The sequence below is a fragment of the Nyctereutes procyonoides genome, unplaced genomic scaffold (genome assembly GCF_905146905.1).
Source record: "Nyctereutes procyonoides isolate TBG_1078 unplaced genomic scaffold, NYPRO_anot_genome, whole genome shotgun sequence".
NCBI classification, from domain to species: domain Eukaryota; kingdom Metazoa; phylum Chordata; class Mammalia; order Carnivora; family Canidae; genus Nyctereutes; species Nyctereutes procyonoides.
The window spans coordinates 10522048-10545301 of NW_026575145.1; the positions used below are offsets into that span (position 1 = coordinate 10522048).

At 31.9% G+C, this 23254-nt stretch overlaps 1 protein-coding gene across 7 annotated transcripts in view; it reads right to left on the minus strand.

Moving 5' to 3' along the window:
- The window catches only part of MIPOL1 (mirror-image polydactyly 1), a 321422-nt gene that overhangs the window by 238213 nt on the left and 59955 nt on the right, over positions 1-23254 (minus strand). For all 7 annotated transcript variants that reach the window (XM_055309236.1, XM_055309237.1, XM_055309238.1 and 4 more), the window contains 3 exons: positions 15202-15421; positions 13492-13624; positions 12059-12164 (listed from right to left, as the gene is read on the minus strand). In XM_055309236.1, the coding sequence (XP_055165211.1) occupies positions 12059-12164; positions 13492-13624; positions 15202-15421 (459 nt within the window). The remainder of the gene's footprint in view (positions 1-12058; positions 12165-13491; positions 13625-15201; positions 15422-23254) is intronic.

Consider the following 23254-nt stretch of genomic DNA (forward strand, 5'->3'; position numbering starts at 1 on the left):
ACTGGAACCCTCATTTACTGCCTCTGGGAATGCAGGATAGTGCAGTCACAGTTTGTCAGTTTCTTAAAATGTTAAACACACACTTACCATAAGACTCAGCTATTCTACTCACAGATCTTGATCCAAGACAAATTAAAGCATATGTCCATACAAAGACTTACACATAGATATTCATAGTGTCTTTATTTATAGGAGCCTCAAACTAGGAAACAAAAAATTCTATCAACAGATGAGTGGATAAGCAAAACACAAATTGTGCTAGAACAACAGGATATCCACTTGCATAAAATCAAGTGCTTTCCAGTCAACAGTTAGATGAGGTTAATAAATTATTGTTATGAATGTAGCTTTTGGAAGAAAGAGTACTTTCCAGTAGTATTTTCATATATTTTTAAAAGTAGTGTCATTAGTTCTATGTGGCTTTCTGTCGCTATACTGTTCTGCTACCATGAGTCAATTCATCATGCCATTTTGAAAGAAACTTCTGCCCATAATGGAGTTTAATTCCCCCTGATAAATGTATGCAATTTCTTTCCAGGAAGGATACTCCTAACAGCTTAGGCAAAGCAACATAGTGTATTAGGAAGAATATAGGCTTTGATTCAGATTCAATGTGTCAACATACTAGTTTGGCAACCTGTTTTTGTAGATTTTTAATGTATTTTAGTCTCAGTTCAGGTGCATAAAATGTATATAATACCACCTGTTAGAAAAAAACTGAGATAATATATGAAAGCCTGTTAGAAAAAAAAAAACTAATATATGAAAGCCTTTGCCAAATAAGTAGGTCTCAACAATACTGGTTCCATGCCACTACCACCTTTACAAACCTTGATCCACAGACTCACAAAATATGGCTTCATTTTTAGACATATTAAAAAGATGATTTTGATTAATTTGGGCTATTTATATACATGTATGTACATACATACATGTACATGTTTTGTTGGCATTTAAAAATTACACATAGGAACTGAATGAAAAATTATTTAGGGGCAGCCCTGGTGGTGCAGCGGCTTGGCGCCGCCTGCAGCCTGGGGTGTGATCCTGGAGACGGGGGATCAAGTCCCACATCGGGCTCCCTGCATGGAGCCTGCTTCTCCCTCTCCCTCTGCCTGTGTCTCTGCCCCTCTCTCTCTGTGTCTATGAATAAATAAATAAAATCTTTAAAAAAAAAGAAAAATTATTTAGAACCCATTCTATATTGTATACTGTACACTATAATGACATACTAATTTGTACAATGTGACAATATTCTAAGATATTTTTAAAATTTTATATTATGAAACACTTTTAATTTCACTCCTATGTTTATTGCAGCATTATCTACAAAAGCCAAGATGTGGAAGTAAGCCAAGTGTCCACTGATAGATGAATGGGTAAAGAAGATGTCATATATATATGGCCATAAAAAGAATGAAATCTTGCCATTTGTGGATGAACCTAGAGGGTATTATGCTGAGTGAAATAAGTCAGAGAAAAACAAATACCATATGATTTCACTTGTATGTGGAATCTAAAAACAAAACAAAATTAGGAAAAACAAAAAACAGAAATGGTCCCATTAATACAGAGAATAAATTGGTGGCTGCCAAAGGGGAAGATCATGGGGAAATGGGCAAAATTGGTGAAGGGGAGTAGGAGATACAGGTTTCCAATTATGAAATGGGTAAGTCCTAAGGATGAAAGGTATGGAATAAAGACTGTCGTCAATGGTATTTAATAGCGTTGTATGGTGACAGATGGTAGCCATACTTGTGCTGAACACAGCATAACATGTAGAATTGTTGAACCACTATGTTGTACACCTGAAACTAATGTAAAGTGTCAGCTATTTTAAAACATTTCTAAAAAAACCTCAACCCCCTTCTAATTTGTAGGTCAGATAGGATAGACAAAATGATGCTACACAGTGATTTAAGTACAGGTAAACGTGTGTCATGCCCTGAAATATTCTGACATATCAAAAGGTTAAAAACACTAATTACTAAACTTTAAATGCCAATAGGCCACCTATCACTTCTATAAAGTGTGATGAGATGTTTATAAAGTGACATTTGAGGTAAGTTGTGTTCTACTTTATATATAATAATACTTTAATGAAAGAGGTTAAGATAGCAATGTCAAAGGCTTTAATAGTAAGTATAGTTATCTCTATGCTTAAATGCTTTACACCAAGGGCTTATTTGGTCCTGTGTTATAATTATAATCAAGGGAAAACTTTCTTTTCCTTCCATAATGCTATCAACTCTAAAGATGTAAATAATGTGTATTTTAAAGGAGACTGCCTTCTGAGTATTCTAAGGTTAAGTTTTAAAGTGCCATAAAACACACACACACACACACACACACACAAAACTTGATTACACATTTTATAAATGTTGAGAACTATTTCCAAAATTAATTTTTAAACATCTATTAGGTTATATATGAATTTGATTATGAAAAACCTGATTCTTTCCAGAATTCAGTTCTTTTAAAGGATCAATATGCAACTCTCAAACATTTTTAGTAAAGAAAACTTAATTGTAAACACTGAGCTTTTCCAAGGTAGATGACTATTACAAAGTTCACTAGAAAATCAATATAGCATTTTAGTTGGAATTTGCTCATTAAACACCCACAGCTCTAATGCAAATTATGATGGAATGAATAAAGCAAATACGCATGCTTCTTTCTTTTTATTAAATGTAAAATCTACTGTTAATTGCATCTCGTATGTCATACAAACTTTTCTCCTTAACTATTAAATAGAAGCTTTAACAAAAGTCATTAGAGATTCTCTTTCTTTGACTTGAATAAATTTCAATATTTGTTCAGTAAAGGTTCACAGCAGTTAAATTACATTAACAAATATTATTAGCTACTATGTAAGCCAACCAAGTAAAATACTTATATTGTAGGTAAAACAAATCATTGGGTGTTTACAATAATATTTGGATATCTCCATTTTTAAACATGGTTATCAAATATCCTATAATTCTTAGGCAAATTCGAGGAAGATTCAGAGAGGATCACCCCCTCTCAACACCAAATACTCAAATTTGTTTAGTAAGCTAATTGTTTTCTAATATGGGCAAGAGTAAATATGAAGAAGCTGAACCATACTAAGTATGAGTTTATTGAGTCAAGACAGAGTACATATTTTCTTAGTAGAACCCAAGTCTATTGACAAAACCATATTCTACACTTCTCATACTACTTTTAAAATACAAGTGAGGAAGTATATTGGAAAACATTCTAGTTTAAACACTGGATCATGATTCTCTAAATAACATAATTTGGAGGACATTTACCAAGAAAAAGAATCCATTTGTTAACATCCTCAAGGTAAGTTACATAAATAGAAAAGGCTGAACAAAAGAGAGAGAAAGAGATATCGTCAGGATTTGAAACATATAAAATAATCAGTGATTACAATTCATGTTCCAAAATTTTAAGCAACAAATATAGATCATGGTTTTATAAAAGATGGGTCTTTATTATATTTGAAAGAATTTCAGATTGTCTGGATATCTACAGCTTTACTTGTTAAATGGATTCCTTGCAAATGAGAGTGTTTTACGAAACTACCACATATATATTCCAGAATCATAAATACTACATGACATCTTTTAATTTCCTTAGAAATTATAATTTCTCTCTTTGCATATGTCAGTTATTGGAAATTTAAACATAGATGGTAAATGCCCTACACCAATAGAAAATTAGCCAACCTACTCCAAGTAGTTTGACGCTTCTATTGTTTCTTTTACAGACCATATTACTATATTAAGCTTTTCTAAAACTCTATTTGAATGTTCAGCATTTTATATGATTATCTTGTAAATAAAGTTTCTGATTAAAAGTAATACAGGCCGGGGATCCCTGGGTGGCGCAGCGGTTTGGCGCCTGCCTTTGGCCCAGGGCGCGATCCTGGAGACCCGGGATCGAATCCCACATCGGGCTCCCGGTGCATGGAGCCTGCTTCTCCCTCTGCCTGTGTCTCTGCCTCTCTCTCTCTCTCTCTGTGTGACTATCATAAATAAATAAAATCTAAAAAAAAAAAAAAAAAAAAAAAAAAGTAATACAGGCCAATAAAAATATGGGAGACAAATATTTTACATAGTCTTGTAACTTTCTGTGTAAGAAACAGAATATGTTCCTATATTCTTCAGTATTCTTCAAAAATATGAAACAGTTCATGGGATTTTATCATTTGGACATGCTGTATTTGATAGAACTAAGATGCTCTCCTAGTATTAGATTTTACACTGTTTCAATTACTCACTATATAAATAATACTGTAATGAACATCTTTGTACACAAATTTCTATGTATATATATATATATATAGCTAATTACTGAAGAAAAGTCTTAGAAGTGTCATTACTGCATTAAATAATCAGCTTCTTAAGCTCTTAATAAATGCTTTCAAGTTTTCCTCTGTAAAGCTATTTCCTTTATACTTAACAACAGTATAGCAATTGTTAAGGATTAATTAGAAAAGTATACAAATAGTAAGTTTTATAGCAAAACTATAAAATAATAACTTTTTTGGTAAAATCCTGAATTATTATATATATGTACTTAGTACAGAAAAACTCAAGAGTATGTAAGAATACTTTCTAATTACATGCTATTTACATTCAAACATGTAATATATTGGAGATACTAGAGCTAAAATTGTTAATGTAAAAGAGATAAGCTTATCCCAGAAGTATTAAAACCAGTATCAATTATTTTATGCACTTTTGAAATACAATTTTAAGATGTACCTAACTTACTTTTTGCATAGGGTATCTACTTTAAATTTTAATTAAATACCAATATGAAAACTCAATAAAATATAACTGCTAGCTAAAGTTTTTCCAAGATGACTTCCTCTTCAGAATTAATTAAACATATGGAAAAAGTCTTAAGAATCATTTTCTGAAAAATTTTGTTATTCTAATTAGATGATATGCTGTCAGCGGCTTGACATCACACTAAATTTCATGGTATACCATACCTAATTAAATCTTTCAATTGTTGGTTTTTGTTATGTATAATGCTTTAATCAATGTTTAGTTTGTTTTTTTCCAGAAAAATACAAACTTTCTAGGGAGAGAATTTACAAAATTGACCATACTCTACCCTCAAGCATTATTTCACTTGGCACTCATCATAATTAATATTGGTTCACACCCACAGGATTCTGCAGCTAAAGATAATATAATCAACATTCTACCCATCAATATTTCTAACTGTTATATTTCACAATGTTGAATCTTTTTGTTTTAATCTGAAACAACTGGTCATATTCTTAAAATCTTTTTTCCTTCCTAATTAAAAGATGATATGAACATAAATGTATCGATATAGATATATATATGCTCCATTATAATACTGTTAATGCATTGCAGTGTTTGATTAAAGGCTACCACATCTGAGATAATGCCCATTATATACACAGAAAAACGGTATTCTAACATGTATTATTTTTTTTAAGATTTTTTTAAATTTATTTATTCATAGAGACACAGAGAGAGAGAGAGGCGCAGACACACACAGGCAGAGGGAGAAGCAGGCACCATGCAGAGAGCCTGACGTGGGACTCAATCCCGAGTCTCCATGATCACGCCCTGGGTAGCAGGCAGCGCTAAACCGCTGCACCACTGGGGCTGCCCACATGTATTATTTTTCAAAAGTAAATATTATATTATCTTCCTGTGATATATAAAACTGACTCTTGTTCTTTTCTTATTTTTTTCAGATTTTATTTATTTATTTATTCATAAGAGACACACAGAGAGAGGCAGAGACACAGGCAGAGGGAGAAGCAGGCTCCATGCAGGGAGCCCGACGTGGGATTCGATCCCGGGTCTCCAGGATCAGGCCCTGGGTCGAAGGCAGCACTAAACAGCTGAGCTACTCAGGCTGCCCTCACTTTTGTTCTTAATCATTAGAAGGTCAATATCATCTGAGATATGGCATATAGTAATAAATACTTGTTTTGAAAAGAGAACAATGTAAATGTTTTCAATGACACAACACCTCTTATTTTTCAATGTTAATTGGTGTAGCATTTGTATTTGCTAAATGGTATTTACACATCTATACTTTTAACATTTACATGTTAACCTAGAAAAACTTAACTTGTAAGTTTCACAGATTCTATGTTGACGCATTGGGCGATCACAATTAAACTCCTCTCCTTCTTACCAAAAACAAATGAACATTCTCTGTATTAAGAAGAGCTTGACAATTTTTTAAAAATTTTTATAACATCAGCTAAATTTGGGGGAAGAGAAAAGAATCTATGTTTAAAGAGATAAGCTGTAAAAAGCAGATTAAATGCTTGCAGAATCCGTACAGCAAAATAAGAAAATTATGTGGCCACTGAATTATATATAAAATGTAACTAAGATAGATGGATGGATAGACAGAGAGAGAGAGAGAGAGAGAGAGAGAGAGAGAGATTTATAAACACAAGACTTAGGAACTAAGGAGTTCTTTTGGCTAAAACCCAATATTGGCCTTATTTCAGTTTAATTGGAAGAGGATCTCAAATTCATCTTCTCCATGAGATATAGGAACCTGGATTTCTCTTTGTACCAAAGGTTAATAAGAAATGTGTCTGCAAAAGTCAAACAGCATTAAATACCAAAAACTGATTATTATTCTACAGGAGTTGTTCTGTCATTCATAATCTCTCCATGCTCCAACCTTCCACAGCTAATCTTTAATGGATGACATGCAAGAAAGAAAAATAACATATAAAGCAGAGACTCAAAAGTGAGCATTTAAGAAATAGAAAAAATAAAGCTTTTAAAGAAAAATATATTAAGTATCACAAAATAACATAAAAAACTAAATATTCTTATGTGTGAAATTTAAACATCACCTGTATACTGTAAATGTCATACAGTCCTAAAAATGAAGAGATATTACACTCTACATAATACCCACTGAGCCTATTTAGGAAAACTGAAAGGTTTAATTGAACAAGCTATTTTTAAACTTATAACTACATTACTGACCTAAGAATAAATTAATGGTTGCAACGGGCCATATAATACTGCCTATCACTGTCAAATTCAAGTAAAACAAATTTTGAGGTGTTTGTGGTTTAATAATTTTATTTAGATGAAAAGAAATCGTAAAGAATAGAGTCAATGTTTCTGTTGTGCTTCTTTAAACTATCCCCTAGTACTTAAAGGTCATGTATGTCAATAATTTCCAAATAATCTTATGCACATGTACAATTTAGTGAGTTAAAATACAGGAAAAATTCCTAAATAGCTGCAGTAAGATAAATTTTTCCCAATGTTAACACACAAGGAGGGCACCTCAGTGGCTCAGTTGTTGAGCATCTACCTTTGGCTCAGGTCGTGACCCTGGAGTCCTGGGATAGAGTCCCACATCAGGCTCCCCAAAGGAAGCCTGTTTCTTAGTCTCCCTATGTTTCTCCTCTCTCTGTGTTTCTCATGAATAAATAAATAAATAAAATCTTTAAAAGAAATTAAGAAAAATTAAAAAAAACATAAAGAGAATGACCTGGTTATTTCAGCTTTTGCTAAGTAGGACCTACTTACTATATATTTTCCTTTATTTTCTTTTTTTGTTAAGATTAAATAATTTCATATTTTCAAAATTTTTAATAAGATTAAGTCTTATACTCAAGGGAAATTGAAAACTGTGGGGATAAATGAAATAAAAATATTTGATAATTTTTAAAAAAGAAATATGTATCAATCCTTTGAGAAACAAAACCATATATAAATAGTTATGTGATAGTTACTTATATTAGGCACACTTTGAATATATCCCTTATTAAATCAAGGAGTCTTGAGAAAACAAGATGATTACATCATCTTATCTATTGAGTGCCTTCTATGGGTTAAACACTTCATAAACATCATCTCACTTAAATGTCACAGCAACCTATAAAATAAATTTTAACCAAAGCTTTGTGAGGCTATCACTTACACATGGTAAGTGGTAAAAAGATTAGAACAAAGATCTGAATCCAAAGTCTAAACATTTAACCACTACCTACTTCAATAGTGCATTATGAGTGAAAAATATAGTCAAAAAGAAATGTCTGACATCCCAAATTTTATTTGCTGGTGTATATTCAGTGCCCAATGCAATGTTGTTAGTAATAGCCCTTCAATAAATATTTCTGTATGTATACAGCCCTGTACGAAATAGCCCTTCAATAAATACTTCTTGTTTGATTTTTAAGGAAGTTAGTTGAGTTCCTATAAAGTGTAATAAAATAATATTGATGGTGATAGGGATGTCAAAAAAGAAGGGGAGGCAAAAAGGTCAATCATTTGAGATTTTATCACAACAGAGGAGATAATTGAGTTTTATTTTATTATTATTTTTTTTGATAATTGAGTTTTAAACTCTCATGAGATCATATTAGAATGACAGTACTCACAGTAGGTAAAAACCAACAGGGAAGTAAAGGAAACAGGCTTGACACTATTTTAACAGTCTACATGAAGGTTTATTATAGATATACATTAGATTAAAGCCCCAATCCTTGTTATCCCATTTCTTTCATTTTGGATTCACATTTAAGTAGAATGTATTTTTAATTAAAAGTCAAACAGAACAAAAATCTTTTCATGACTTCTGATATTATTAAAGATTTAAGAACTTTATAAAGACAGAAATAATCAATATTACTAATAGTTACAATTTACTGAATACCAGTTATATATTAGGTGATTTTATACATTATCTATAATCCTTAAAATAATCTGGTAAATTAGTTATTATTCCCATTTTACAGAAGAGAAAAAGTAAATCTGAAAAGCTAATAAGAAACTTGCCAAAAGCACACAGTTGGTATCAAATATTAAAGCTGTGATTTGGACCTGGGTCAGTCTGATTCCAAGGCTTTTGGTCTTCCCATTATTTCAATGTGACTCACAAAGAACTGGACACCCTTTGTTTTATGTGGTTTTGCCTACACCAGAGGCTTATATTCAATCAGTTGGGAAGACAAGATGAACTAATATATATGTAAATTACATATTACACATAAACACAAAAACAAAATAAGGTGAAAATCTGAAAGACAACAAAAATGGCATAGGTAAAATGACAAGATTTGATCACAGTCATCATAAATTTCATAAAACTTTGATTTATGTGGTCTTTGTGTATCAAACCTACCACAGGAATCACTTTAAGATTAGAGAGCAAGTAATTTAAAATCACATCTTTAGTGATTTGTAATACTAATCTCTAATCACAGCAGTACTAATACTAAAACTAATCTATACTCATTGCAAAAACTTGAAAAGGTAGACAACTGTTAATTGAAATATTAATACATCCATTAATATTACCAAAATTTGCCTTTTGTTTTATATAATGTGAATGTATAAATGTATTTAACAAAATTAATTATAAATACAGTTTTCTCCTACTTTTCACTCAATGTTGAGTCATGAAGATCTTCTCAAATCACCAAATACTATTCAGGAATAGTTTTTAGCTATCACATGATATCTGACAGCATAAATGTACCTTAATTTGTTTAATCATTCTCTTGGTATTTGATTGATTTTAACCTCTGGCTGATATGAATATTCTTATATATAAGTCTTTGTATCACATACTGTAAGGAAATGGCTATTTTCCTTGAGTACTTCATATTTTAATTAACATTCTATTTGAAAAACTTATAAACATACATTTTTTTTATATTTGCAATTTCCAATGTTTAGTTTAGAGATGTTTTTGCATGTATTTCTTCTAATGTGGAATATCTGATCTTTATAAACATTTATATTCTGCTTAGGTACATTATAATATATAAATGTGTGTGCATATTTATAATATACTTAATCAAATATACTTTTTATTTTGAATATAAAAATTGCAATGATAGAAATAAACATCAACATTTATGTGGATTTTTTTGTTCTTGTTATATGGATTACTTGTCCTTCCATACGATACCAAAGAAACCATTTTTCACATGTAATCATATTCCAATAATGTTCCTCTTTCTATTAAGATATTTTACATAGTTGATTTTGTTCCTGTGTTTTGCTTTTTGACTGCACTTACTACCAGTGAGGTAGAAAATAAGCTTTAAGATTGCATGTATGAGAAAATATGAAAAAATTATGAGTCTATCAAGAATCACTTAATGAATTTCTTTTGGTTTCAAACCAATGGATTTCACAAGCAATTTAGTTTTAAAAAAGTTTTTGACATATTACAATGATGATTCTTCATAATGACAAAGAAAATAATGTCACAAGAAAAATATCTTTGACCTTTTTTTAAAAGGTAGAATTGAAACATTAAAAAGATATACACTGAAAATTTATACTTTAAAAAAACTTGAGGATTTTCATTTTGTGTCATTTTTGTAACTAAGTGGTTGGATGTATCTCTTTTAACTAGATTGCTTTGTTCCAGAGAAACTACAGCACTGCTATTTTCATCAATTTAGGAGGCTACAGAAAATACTAAGCATTTTTCAAACATTTACTAAAATATTATATCATTAATGAGAAATATTTAATTAACAAGAATCAAAAAGCAATCAAATTCTTTCCAATTTATGCATGCGTGATTCATACTATTTGGTCAAATGGAAGTCTTAAGTATATACAAATAAGTAAATATTTGACGTAGATGATTAGCTATATCTTAAAAAAGTTTTAAGAGTAGATAATACTGCTTAATGAGTTTTCTCTCCATAGACATAAATGATCTATGCAAATTAATTCATGCTTTTTATTTGTGAAATGGCCTAAATCTTATCAAACTACTCCTGTATGCAAAATCTTATTATGATGCAAACACCTTCAAACAAATGTACTTTTTATAATACCTTCCTAGCAATTAGTATATACAATTTGGATTATAAAAAGCCAAGACACTTCCAAATTGTTCTAAATTTATATCTGAATTCTTCATTTTACAGTACAATTAACAGTAACAGTATGTTGCTGTTAATTTTTCTTAAAATATATTAGTCTCATATTTCTTCACTAAATAATAAACACAACATTCATGGTAGTTTAACATTAACAATAATAACATTTGTTATTTTAGCTGGAGTATTTATTTATGGTAATTTTCGTTATATTTTTATAGTGATGTTTAGTTCTATTCTGCATAGTATTATTTTAAAGACAGGCTATACCAGTGAATGTCCCTCATCTAAAATATCGGAATTCTTTCATATATGCAAACAGCTTAATGTAGCTCATAAAGTATGATTATAACTTCAAACTAATCACAAAATGCAATTTTTTCTTAAAATCATTCCAACTGATATAAAAACTTCAAAATAAGTAATCTCTAAAATGCCCCTGCATGTTAATTTCTATTATACTATGAGATTTCTATCCTTAACACAAAACAGTGTGAAGAAGAGTGTTACAGGCTATTGAGAATAATCTGATCTTATCTGTAGCATATCACAGATACATTTAAAAAATTTCTCCTTGCAAAGACCTGTGAGTAAAGATAGACTCCAAAACATATTTAAGGTAGTCATTTATAATCTTAAACTCTGGCAACCTTTCATTTTAATCTTCAGCGAAAACATTATCTCCATCATCATCCACATCATCAGATGAAAATTTATTAATTGCACAAAACGGATTTTTGAATCAAATGTAGGTTTCCATTGGCAATGAATATATGACTATCTTCACACAAAAGAGAAGTATTTCCTCTCAAGGAGCTAAAACAATAAGTGGTATTTGAACTGCTGGTTGAAAGGTAGAGGCACTGGTAATCATTATTTCCCCTTGTTTGTTCAGGCCCTTCCAACAAAACAAACAACCTTTTTGTGATTGGATTGACATGGTGTTAACAATGCATTTAATGCCCAAATCAGTATGAATACAGGTAAAGCTCTCACTAATACCAGTACCAGGATGTTAAAGCCACCTATTTTCTATGCGGCCAAAAAAAAAAAAAAAAAAAAAAGGACAGAGCCTCCCCTCCTTTGGCAAATAAGCTAGTATGCTAGTATTCACCAAGCCACATCATAGAATAACCTTATGCATGATTCTTAAGACCATATGTTAATACTCATCTACTATACCTGCTGTCTTTTCAGCAATTTGAGCTTCTGTTGCTTTCTCCTGGAGTTCCAGCTTAAGCTTTAGTTTTCTCTGTTCTTTATCTTCTTTAGTCAACTTTTCTTGAAGCTAAGACACATTGAAAAAACATTGATTCTTATCTGACAAATTTCTTGCAGAAATATAATTAATCCAAAGTAGAAATTATTTTTTCTAAACTCTTCTATATTATATTTAACTGCCTAAATACATAACTCCAGGGGGGTAAAAATCCCACAATATTTACAATGTTAAGATATTTTATAAAGTAATGACTACCTATAATGATATAGAGATTATAAAAACATTTTGATATACATTTAATTTGTATGTATGTGTACAAACAAATGAAATCAAAGAAAGCATGACATAATTATCAAAAATAATTACTGCAAAAAGCAATCTGATCTGTTCTTTTGTCTTAAAGTGAAAAAGACTTGGAAGGCACTATCCTAATAAAAAAACAGCACTGCTTTATAGCTTCTCTTAGTAATTCTAATATTTTGAAACAAAATTAATTAAGATAATAATCTTAATATATGAAACAAATCTCCTTTGAGATTGCTATCCCATCATATTCCATTTAAATTGGCACTGGCACCTGATTTGTAACTGGCATGTAATAAATAATTGCTAAATGAAAATACAGAAAATATCTCCTACTTTCATACAGAACCCCTCAACTGTTTTTTTAAATTTCTCCCCTGGCTTTTGTCATTTGTGTTGTTTTCCATCAGGCATGATCAACATTCCTAACATCGTGCTTCAGTATGACTGGGTCAAAAAACTAGACTATTAAAATCAGAAAGGTATGTAGAGGTATGCAGAGGTTAAAAAAAACAGAAGGCATAGAATATGAACACTATTTAATGACATTATTGAATGCTCAAGAAATGTAACTAGAAAGAGGAAAGATACAACATGACATGACATATTGGATTGGACAAAATGAAGCAGTATATAACACTACAAGGGATGTGACAATACTGCCAAGCCTTATGACTTTAAAGTTTAATTACATATATTATTGAGGTGAAATACAGGGCACAGACACCAATAAAAAAAAAAAAGAAAAATAGTTAAGTAACATGAAATCAGTGTATTTTATTTCTCACTGAAGTAAACTTCCACTACAGTAAAATGTGAATGAATCTTTTTTTAGGTACCTACTCCAGGTACCATGGATTTATGAAAAAGGGAAGTGATATCACAGGCCAGCCAGGGAAGAAATGAAAGAAATTGTTTTTTAAAGCCTATTTCTACACTTAGTCATACTCTGATGACATGGTATGTCAACAACATAAAGCTATACCATTAAAGGATAAAAATACATCATGAAACTGAATTATAAAAGCAAAACCTAGAAGGTCAACAGTTAAACGGTCACTATATAATTATTAGATTTTCTATGATGTACCTTTTTATTGCTTGCTCTGAGAAAGTCCAATTCTTTTAGAAGAAATGCTATTTTCTTCTTATCTAAATCTGAAGTAACTCGACAAGGGATCATACACTCACGATGCAAATCATTATCTCTATGTTCCATAATGCTGTAATAAAGAAAGCTATTAATATATACATATGATTTCTATGATTTAGCATTATAAATTTTACACTGCAAATGAGGGAGACAAACTTAATTTTAATAATAAATATGTAAAGTCACTTAATTTTAAATTTTTCTTGTTATGCACTGTTAAGAAAATACTTTGGATCAAAAAGAATAAATACATCAATTTCACAGGAGTGCTAATCCACTGACTAAGAGAGCTAAATCTATGTAAGCATTTAGTAACTTCTACAGAGATTCATGGTTCAGTACACTTAAAGAATTCAGGTTTTAAGGGTTGAGAATAATTCAATTTATACTTTTTGTCAGGAGAAATGTATCTCATTTTTTGGAAAATAAGAATATACTTTTTTCAATTTGGGCAACAGAATATCACTTTTTCATTATTAAATTCAAAACAAATTAAAAATGAAAACCTATTCCTGTGACATTTAATGGTAAATGAATTTTTGACATTTTGTATGCTGTTTGAGAACAGTATTGACTTGTGAGCAAGTAGTACAAAGAAGGGGAGGGAAAAGAGATGGGACTGTTTTGTGAACAGTTTGTCAACATAGGTAAATCTTAGTTTCTAAGAAGTTGTTAAGCAGTGAGGCCTGGGACAGTCAGAGCAGCTCTGCCTACTATGTATTTCTTCTGTTACAATTGTACTAGATATTTCATACTCTTATGTTAAGCCCATATCTACTATTTATTTTATCCCATGTGGTTATAAAATGTTTATCACTTCTTCATTCATCCCTACTCCTATCCCCAAAAGTATATTTCAAATTTGTACTTTAGTAAGGATAAACTGTTTGCCAAGAAGCAGGAACACACTAAAATACATCTACTGAATAATTTTTAAGTAATTATTTTACTTATTTAGCTGTTCTTATACAAAACCATTAAAATATATTAAATAACATTTTGTTTAGACTGAATATACAATTATTTAGTCATTGAAGTTTTTGTAATTCTGCAATATTTTCAAAATATATGATGAATCATTAAAGTACTTAACCCCAGCGAGGTAAAAGTCACAGGTGTCACAAAATCAAATCTTTTCCTGGAATCACTAGGTAAGGTGACTGTTAAAAGCTGCAGAATAGAAAATAGTAAGGAAGACAAATGGGAGAGTAAAAGGCCTTTCCAGAAGCATTTCATTTGAACAAAAAATCATGCTAACCCAAAGCAAAACACATCTTTGGGGGCTTATTTTTGTCCCAGAATTGCCAGTTTTTTGGCTCTGATAAATACTTTATCATTTATAACAACAGTTATTTCCAGATTCAAAATCAAAAGACACAGAAAATACTATTCAACAAGAAGGCATAAAATCTCAAGGCCTTCATTTAAACTCATCTTGTGCTTTTTCACTTAGCAATCTACATGCATTACATCAATGTAAAGAAAACGGGAAAACTCCAGTAGATTGCCCAAATTCTAATAAATTAATGATATGTTCAACTTATCCCAAGCCAAAAAGGAAGGAGGGAGGGACGAATGGAGGAGGGTGGAAGAGAAGAAAGAGTCCTCTCAATCTTATTTTCTAAATTTAAGGCTGTGGGCACTCACTTGGATTTTTTAGCAGTGCAGTCAGCTGTCTCATCACCTGGATAAGGAAAATTCCTTGATTTCTGCCCTGGCAGTTCTGTGTCCTCATGGGTGGCTTCATTAACTAATTCATTGGATTTCTGATGCATGTCTTCCTTAGAATTCACAGTTGGTTGTTCATCTGGCTCTGTACTTTTATTTCTTCCTGTAGTCTCTTGTTCCAGATAATAGTGGCCTATCTCTGTATTTAAAACAAAACAAAAACAAATGTTATGTGAAATACCATAGCTACATATGAAATCATTCAAATGAGTATTTTTGTGGAAATAGGTGCTCTCATAGTTTTAAAGATGCATTTACTAGTCTTCTTCCTATTGTAATCAGGTAAGCATGTATAGTTTTTCCACTTCTGGTGGGTATTTAGGGCAATGGTTTACAACCTTGACTGCAGGTGGAAATAATCTGAGGAGTTTCTGGAAATCCTTAGCCCAGAACGTATCTTACACTAATTAAATCAAAATCTGCTGGAGTCCAAGTAACTCCAACATACAATCAAAGCTGAGAAACACTGACATAGGGCATTATTTTCTAGATTTCAAAAAAATAGGATGCAGTAAGTTAATGATTATAGGGAAGTGATACTCTGCATGCAACTCTGGTATCAGACTGCCTACGTTAGAATTCCAGCTTTGCCAAGCACATAACTTTGGTCATGTTACTTACCTATCCAAGCCTAAGTTTCTTGTTTGTAAAATGAGAATTTAATAGTACTTTTACCTGAGTTACTCTGAGGATTAACTGGGTTAATATATGTAAAGTACTTGGTTTAGTGTTCAGTACATCAGTAAATATTAGCTTTTATTTTTATCATATTATCATAGTATTAAAATTAACACAGTATAAGAATTATTTTTAACTTCCATTTTATCAGATATACATTATACATTAGAAAATCTCTTTGGGGGAAATTCCTGAGTGGCTCAGCAGTTTAGCACCTGCCTTCAACCCAGGGCATGATCCTGGAGTCCTGGGATCGAGTCCCACATTGGGCTCCCTGCATGGGGCCTGCTTCTTCCTCTGCCTGTGTCTCTGCCTCTCTTTCTCTCTCTCTGTGTCTCTCATGAATAAATAAATAAAATCTTAAAAAAAAAAAGAAAGAATTTTTTTTGTAAAGCCTGGTTATTTCATAAGAGTTACTTTAAGCTATAACTCATAAATAATAGCTATTTCAAAGGAATAGTATATCTGATGATATGGTGAAATTTTTGGAAGAAAATGACACACAAGTTCATAAAACAAACTCTTTTATCAGTAAATTAGACCAATAGGCACAAATACTGATTGTAACAAATACTTTATTGTTTTTAGCATCAATAATCTTTGAACTTTAAAAAGCAGGTGAGTCTCACCTGTTTGTTGATGATGGTTTCTCCAACCTGCCAAACTTAAAATGCTTTTAAGCAGAAGAGCAAAGGAGAGTAGTTTCAGAATAAAAATAAAATAGGGGCACTCGGGATCCCTGGGTGGTGCAGCGGTTTGGCGCCTGCCTTTGGCCCAGGGCGCGATCCTGGAGACCCGGGATCGAATCCCACATCGGGCTCCCGGTGCATGGAGCCTGCTTCTCCCTCTGCCTGTGTCTCTTCCTCTCTCTCTGTCTCTGTGACTATCATAAATAAATAAAAATTAAAAAAAAAATAGGGGCACTCATAAATAAGCTATCTTTCACAAAGTATTCATTCCTCAAGGAGAAATTCTTTGCTTATAGATATGCTGAAATTAGGTGTGGCTAGTTATAAACTCCAAGTCCTGGACATTATCTTGTTGGTGGCTGAATCTAAATCAGAAACCATCTGTTTTTAGTAAATTCCTCTCGAGTTCAATTTGTTTGAGGAAAGAAAAAGGGAAATGTGCTATCATAATTACATACTGTAAGCTATCTATGAAATTTCAACATTATATTATTTTGATTTAAACTCTAACAACTCTAGGTATCTGAAGACTATTTGTAAGTTTTTGACATTGCAAAATGCTTACATGGTTTGCTTCCCATGTTCATCATGCTACTTCTCTAGAAGAGGCTGGTGTCAGTAGAATGGAACCCCCCAAATCTAAATTAGGGAGTTTTGTAAATGGACATTAAAGAATACCACTATATTGTCAATAAACCATTCTTTCTAACATATGTAACTTTAAAAGTACAACTTATCTTTCAACACGGGTCTGAGCTGCACAGTTGCACTTATCTGTGAATTTTTTTCAATAAATACAGAACACTGTAAATATGTTTTCTCTTCCTTATGATTTTCTTAGTAACATTATCTCATCTCTAGCTTACTTTATTTTAAGAATGCAGTATAATACATACACAAAATACATGTTAATTGACTATTATTGCTAAGGCTTCTAGTCAATAGTAGGCTATTAAGCGGTTACATTTTGGGGGAGTCAAAAGTTATATGTGAATTTTTGACTCATGGAGGTTGATGCCTCTAACCCCCGATTGTTCAAGGATCAACTGAAACTGAAATGAAAAAGAATTATAAATAGTTACTGTAAGCAATATCAAAATAACACAACTTGTCCCCAGGGATGTACCAAAATGTTACTATAAGGGCCTATACTATTCTCCAATTTATGGGTACAAAGGTTCCCCAAAAGGTAAAAAGATGAGCCATGGAGTACTTCCAGCTAAAAAGTTCCCTGTTCTCCAGGATGACACTATACCAACTGCTTCAGAATCTTAAGTCTTGAGTCTTTGATCTATTTTCCATTATCCACATTACCATTATCTTACCACTATCTACAACTTGTCCCATACTTTTATCTCTATTTCTAGGTCTAGTTCAGCAGCTTTCTTCTTTTAGTTTTTATTTCTAACCTACTCCTAGCGCTTACTTTACCCCCTCCATGGTATCTCTACTTGCTATCTACTTACTATATTTATAGCTCTCTTCCTTACTTCAGCTTATAGAATGTCAAGTTTTCTGATCTGATGAACTCTTGGTAATTCAGCGCCTTTTCACCCAGACTATACTATCTTCTCCAGACTCAGAGCAGATGTGTGACCTTCCCAATTAAAAGACTCTTTGCAAATCCTTTCTGGATTTTAATAATTATAATCTCTTATAGTATTATTGAAATAAACTCAGCAAGTCCTAATGAACTTCTGGATTTGAATTCCAAATGTTTAATATTTTTGAAGAACCTCTGATTAATTCTAGATGCTTCTAATCTTTCTCTGTACTAAAAACTTTCAGACTAACTGTAACTGTTTATCACACATTTGGAGCCTGTTCTGTAAACCAGACTATCCATATTTTTCTACTGAGATTTACTTTTACTTTAGGGTAAACAAGGCTGATATACAAAATTTTCTTTTTGTCTGCCAATTTTTTTGACCAACTATTGTAGCAAATGTTGCTTAAATCCTCTCTCAATGCTCTTCTATTCTGCCATGTTGCATTATCCTGTGTCAGAATTCAATCTCTGTATAAAAAGTTTGACCTTTCTAATTAATCTATTTATTCCTTAATTTAATAATCATGGAAAACCTTCAACGTGATATGTTATATGAAAGTACTGAGAAAAAGAAAGACAAGTGGGAAGCAGACTCACCTTCAAGGACTCTATAGTACAGTGAGTAAGGCAAACTGGTCTAATGATCTGCATACAATGTAATAAGGACTATACTAGAGCTATAGAGACCAAATATAAAACATGCAAAAAAAAAAAAAAAACCACATGCTAGACATACTAATGCTCAAATAGAGACTCTGGGAAGATTTCACAAAGGCATTTGTTCCAACAAAAGACAAGTAGGAATGTACAAAGCAATCAATTACCAAATGGTGTGAGTTAGAGGATGTAAAGAAAAAGGTGATATACTCTAAGAAAAAAAAAACCAGAAAGAACAAGCATGGGTACAAAGAAGAAATAGCTTTAGGAAAAACAGACATTTCTTATATATCTTTCTTGAGATGACAAGATGTTATAGTGAGGAAGTCAGAATTTCTAAAATGAGTAATATGTAACACAAAGTCCAAGATGTGGTTCTGGGAATGGATTAATGAAATAGACTGATGGTGAAGGTACTTGGAGAAGAAGAAATTAAGGAATCTAGGTACTGAAAGTGTCACCTATTAAGACACGGAAATCATTTAGAAAAATGGCAAGAAAAGAAAGAAGAAATGAGAGCCAAGACTTCGCTAACTGCATGAACATGCTCAAAGACAGATGAAACAGCTGACAGGAATTGACTGCAGGTATGTCATTTCTTTTTATCTTTTTACTTTGAAATAATTTGTCTTATAAAAAAGTTGCAAAAACAGTACGAAGAATTCCTATATACTGGGTGAAGGCACTCAGGTTCTCCAAATCTTAACATTTTACCACATTTATTATTCATTCTCTCCAAATCTACCTATTTACCTGGCTATCTGCACATACAACTTTTTCCATAATATTTGAGAGTAACTTACAGGCATAATGCACTTTGACTTTTCAAGTCAATTTGAAGATACTGCTCCATCATACTGCATTTTGCCAAGTTTTCTTTACCTTTTTCAAAGCCTGACTTAACTTCAATTTTTCAATTAATACTGTCTCTAACCAAGAGAAGAGAGCACTTAGTGACTCTAATTCAGTCTTCAGTTATTTTCTCTAAACTCTCTAACCCAGAAGAAAGACCATTATGAAGTGATAATAGGGTGAAGCTACTAAAAGCTTTGGTTGAGCTTTTTTGGGTTGCCCCATCACCCAAAAAAGTACTGCATACAGAAATATAAATATATAAGGCAATACAATGCAACAAAAAGGGAAGTTATAGGCACACTAGTCAATTAGAGAAGATAAAGGTTTTAAAGAAAAAACATTCACTCTTGATTCAAACTCGTATCTTCAGGCAGAAGAAAGCTTAAAATAAAACTATCCTGTTAATTCCTTTCTTTCAAATGGTTTAAAATGGAAACTCTATCTTCTTTAGTAATCTGCTTCAGTGTTTAATCAATGTCATTGTTAACTGTTCTATCATTATGACTAACAGAATTAATACTATTTAAATATATTTCTCCATATGGACTTAGAGAATAAATTATCAATCTCTTCTTCATTCTTCATAAGACTCTGAAGTCTTTTTTTCCTAAGGGTTAAACGACAGGGAATTTTTATGCCTACTATCAATTCCTTTATATACTTTATTTGCTCTTCTGTGAGCACACTGTATTACTGGACATAAGAACCTGACTACTTCAAACCAAATTTATTTCCCAGTTTTCGCTATTAGTATCTTATGCTATCACTACCATATAAACTATGATCATTTGAAAATCATATTATAGAGGATTACTACTAGGTATTCCTCAAACTGCTATTGCTAGAGACAGTTTGTTCATCTGGACAAGATGAGTGGATTTCATAAAGATATGGGGGAAATCTCAATACTTAAAACATGTGCTGAGGCTACCCACAATATATGTTTGAAGACCTTGTGTCACTCTAGTGACTTTCATGCTATTTCCAATGGACCATTGTTATGATCTAACAAATTTTCTTTACTTTTGGAGGTACCAGTATTGTCAACTATCTCAATGCCAGCGTTGCTATTAAATTCTCAATTCCTTAGTCTAGAAAATTAACAATTTTACAACATTTCCTTCTCTAGGAAAGAAAGCTCTAGAATCCCCTTTGAGTTCAATTCTCCAGACAATGATACATTAGTTAATGTATAATACATTCGGTTAAACTGACGCTACCCAACAAATCATGACTTGTGGCCAAAAATAACTGTTATTTCTCAACTACTACACAGAAGTGAGGAGGTGGCTAGAATCAAACAGAGATTCTTAAAGGCTGGGAAATTCTGTTCTGTCTGGCTTTGTAAATAGTTTGTGACAACTGGTATCTGTGTAAACGGATTTGATGGTCCCCTGGGGGGGTCAATACTGTTTACAGAGCTGTTTCTTCAGAGTGGTTGAGCTAGAATTGTCTCTAGGGACCCTACCAGGGTTACTCAGAATAGCAACATGCCAGCTACCTGAGAGCTCAGGGTAGAAAAAAGAAAGGGCAATAGAAAAAGGCAAGTACATTCAAATAAATGGATCTCTTGCACCTTCAGGTGCAGGTGCTACTTAGGGGCATTGAGAGCTAAAACGAACCATAAAGGAGGCAGTTTGTTAATGTGCTCCCTAATGCTTGCTCACACAATTGTCACCACTTCATTAAACTTTTTTTTTGGAGGGGAGGGATGATTACTTAAACCAATGGCATGTGATTTTGTAAATATAAAACGAACAAAAATCTTGTGTTTATAGCTTCTTTCTTTTGTATATTGTCTATTATTACATTATATAAGAACATCAAAATGATAGGACACACTTTTTGCTACTAAATAAGACTGTAAATTTGATGTGATGGTGTAATTACTACAGTAGTCCCATATTGTAAACAAAAGATATTGTCTTTTTTCAACAGTTAAGGATTTCTCTAAGTGAGTATTAGTTTCAACATAATCAGAACAGCAGTATCAGTTAGTAGCCCCAAATAACTTCTACCAGTTCATTCTGGAAGTTAAATGTAGGTTATCTATATGTGTGTACAAATACTATTTATTTCCTTTACTAAATAATGCTGTTTCCTTATATGGGGGAGGGTTAATTTCCCACATAGATGCATATGTGGGCTTCCCCATCCTTTGCCAAACATAAAAGAAAAAGACATAGAAACTTGCGCCATATCTCAGGGGTCTCATCTGAGTGTACAAGAGAAAAATTTAGACCTTCCAAGTAGAACATTGGTGTATTTAGATCTTCCAAGCAAAGCCACAGTGCATGAGCTAAAGATAAACAGCAGGGTTTGAATTCGGGCTCCACCACATGGCTATATGACCTTTAGCAAATTACTTAACCTCATTAATTTCCCTATCAATAGAAGTACATAATAATAGCACCTATCTCAAAAGGTTGTTATGAGGATTAAATTATTTAAATTATATAATCTCTTGGAAAAGTTTCAGCACAGAGTACACTCTCAATAAATGTTAGCTATATTATCTGCAAAAACCTGCTTGGCTAAAAGCAAAAGTTTTTTTTTAAGCAAAGGTTTTTAAATTAAGATATAAAAAGAATAAATAATAAAATTAAAATATTCTTATTAAAATATCCAAAGACATGGACATAAAAATAAATACAATGGCTCATATAATGACAAACATAAAGAGATAACACTTAGGTAAAACTTGTAGTTAACATATAATGGTTTAATTAAAGCACATTACAGATTATAAAACTATTAAGTTACAGAAGTAATAGGACTTCGAAATTTAGAAATCCTGACACTAGGAAAAGATCCTGAAAGAAAATTCATCACACAGAAAGAAAATTTAATAGTATTATTTCTGAGATTTAATCCCATAGCAAGAAAATAAGAAATTTAAATAGTATATTTCTGTAACATAATTTGAGCATTTACTACAATGGCACAAAATTAGATATAATCAAGGACTATAGCTAGTAGATCACAGGCACTTATCCTTCAGAGATTCTAATTTAGGAATCACAAGAAATTAGGTAAGTTTTGGATCTCTGGCTTAAAAAATGGAAACCTGTCACTTGGATATGGTATACTCTCTCAGGTTTTAATATATTTTGGCTTGAAGAGAAATAAGAAGAAAACAGAAAGAACTATAACTTTTATTTTCATTGGTCTACATACACCATCACCTGAATTTCAAGTACTCACAGCCAAACATAGCCAGTGGCTACCATGTTGCAAAGCACAGATACAAAGTCTTACATAGTTCTAATATAAAGTGTAATATATATAATGAGAAGAAGTTTAAAATATATGGGGATGGGGCAGAGGCAGGATATAGCTATCAGATATTGAAGTAGGATTTTATAGAGGTTTATGAAGTTGGAAAATCATAAAAACCACATAATTTATTCATTTGCACGTGAAGGTTCAATATTCAAAATAAACTACATCTTTTACATTCTTATACATGGTTGCATATTTAGATAAACATATCAAAAAGGAGTGGTGAGGTTATTTCACCTTTGATTAAGACAACTGAAGATTT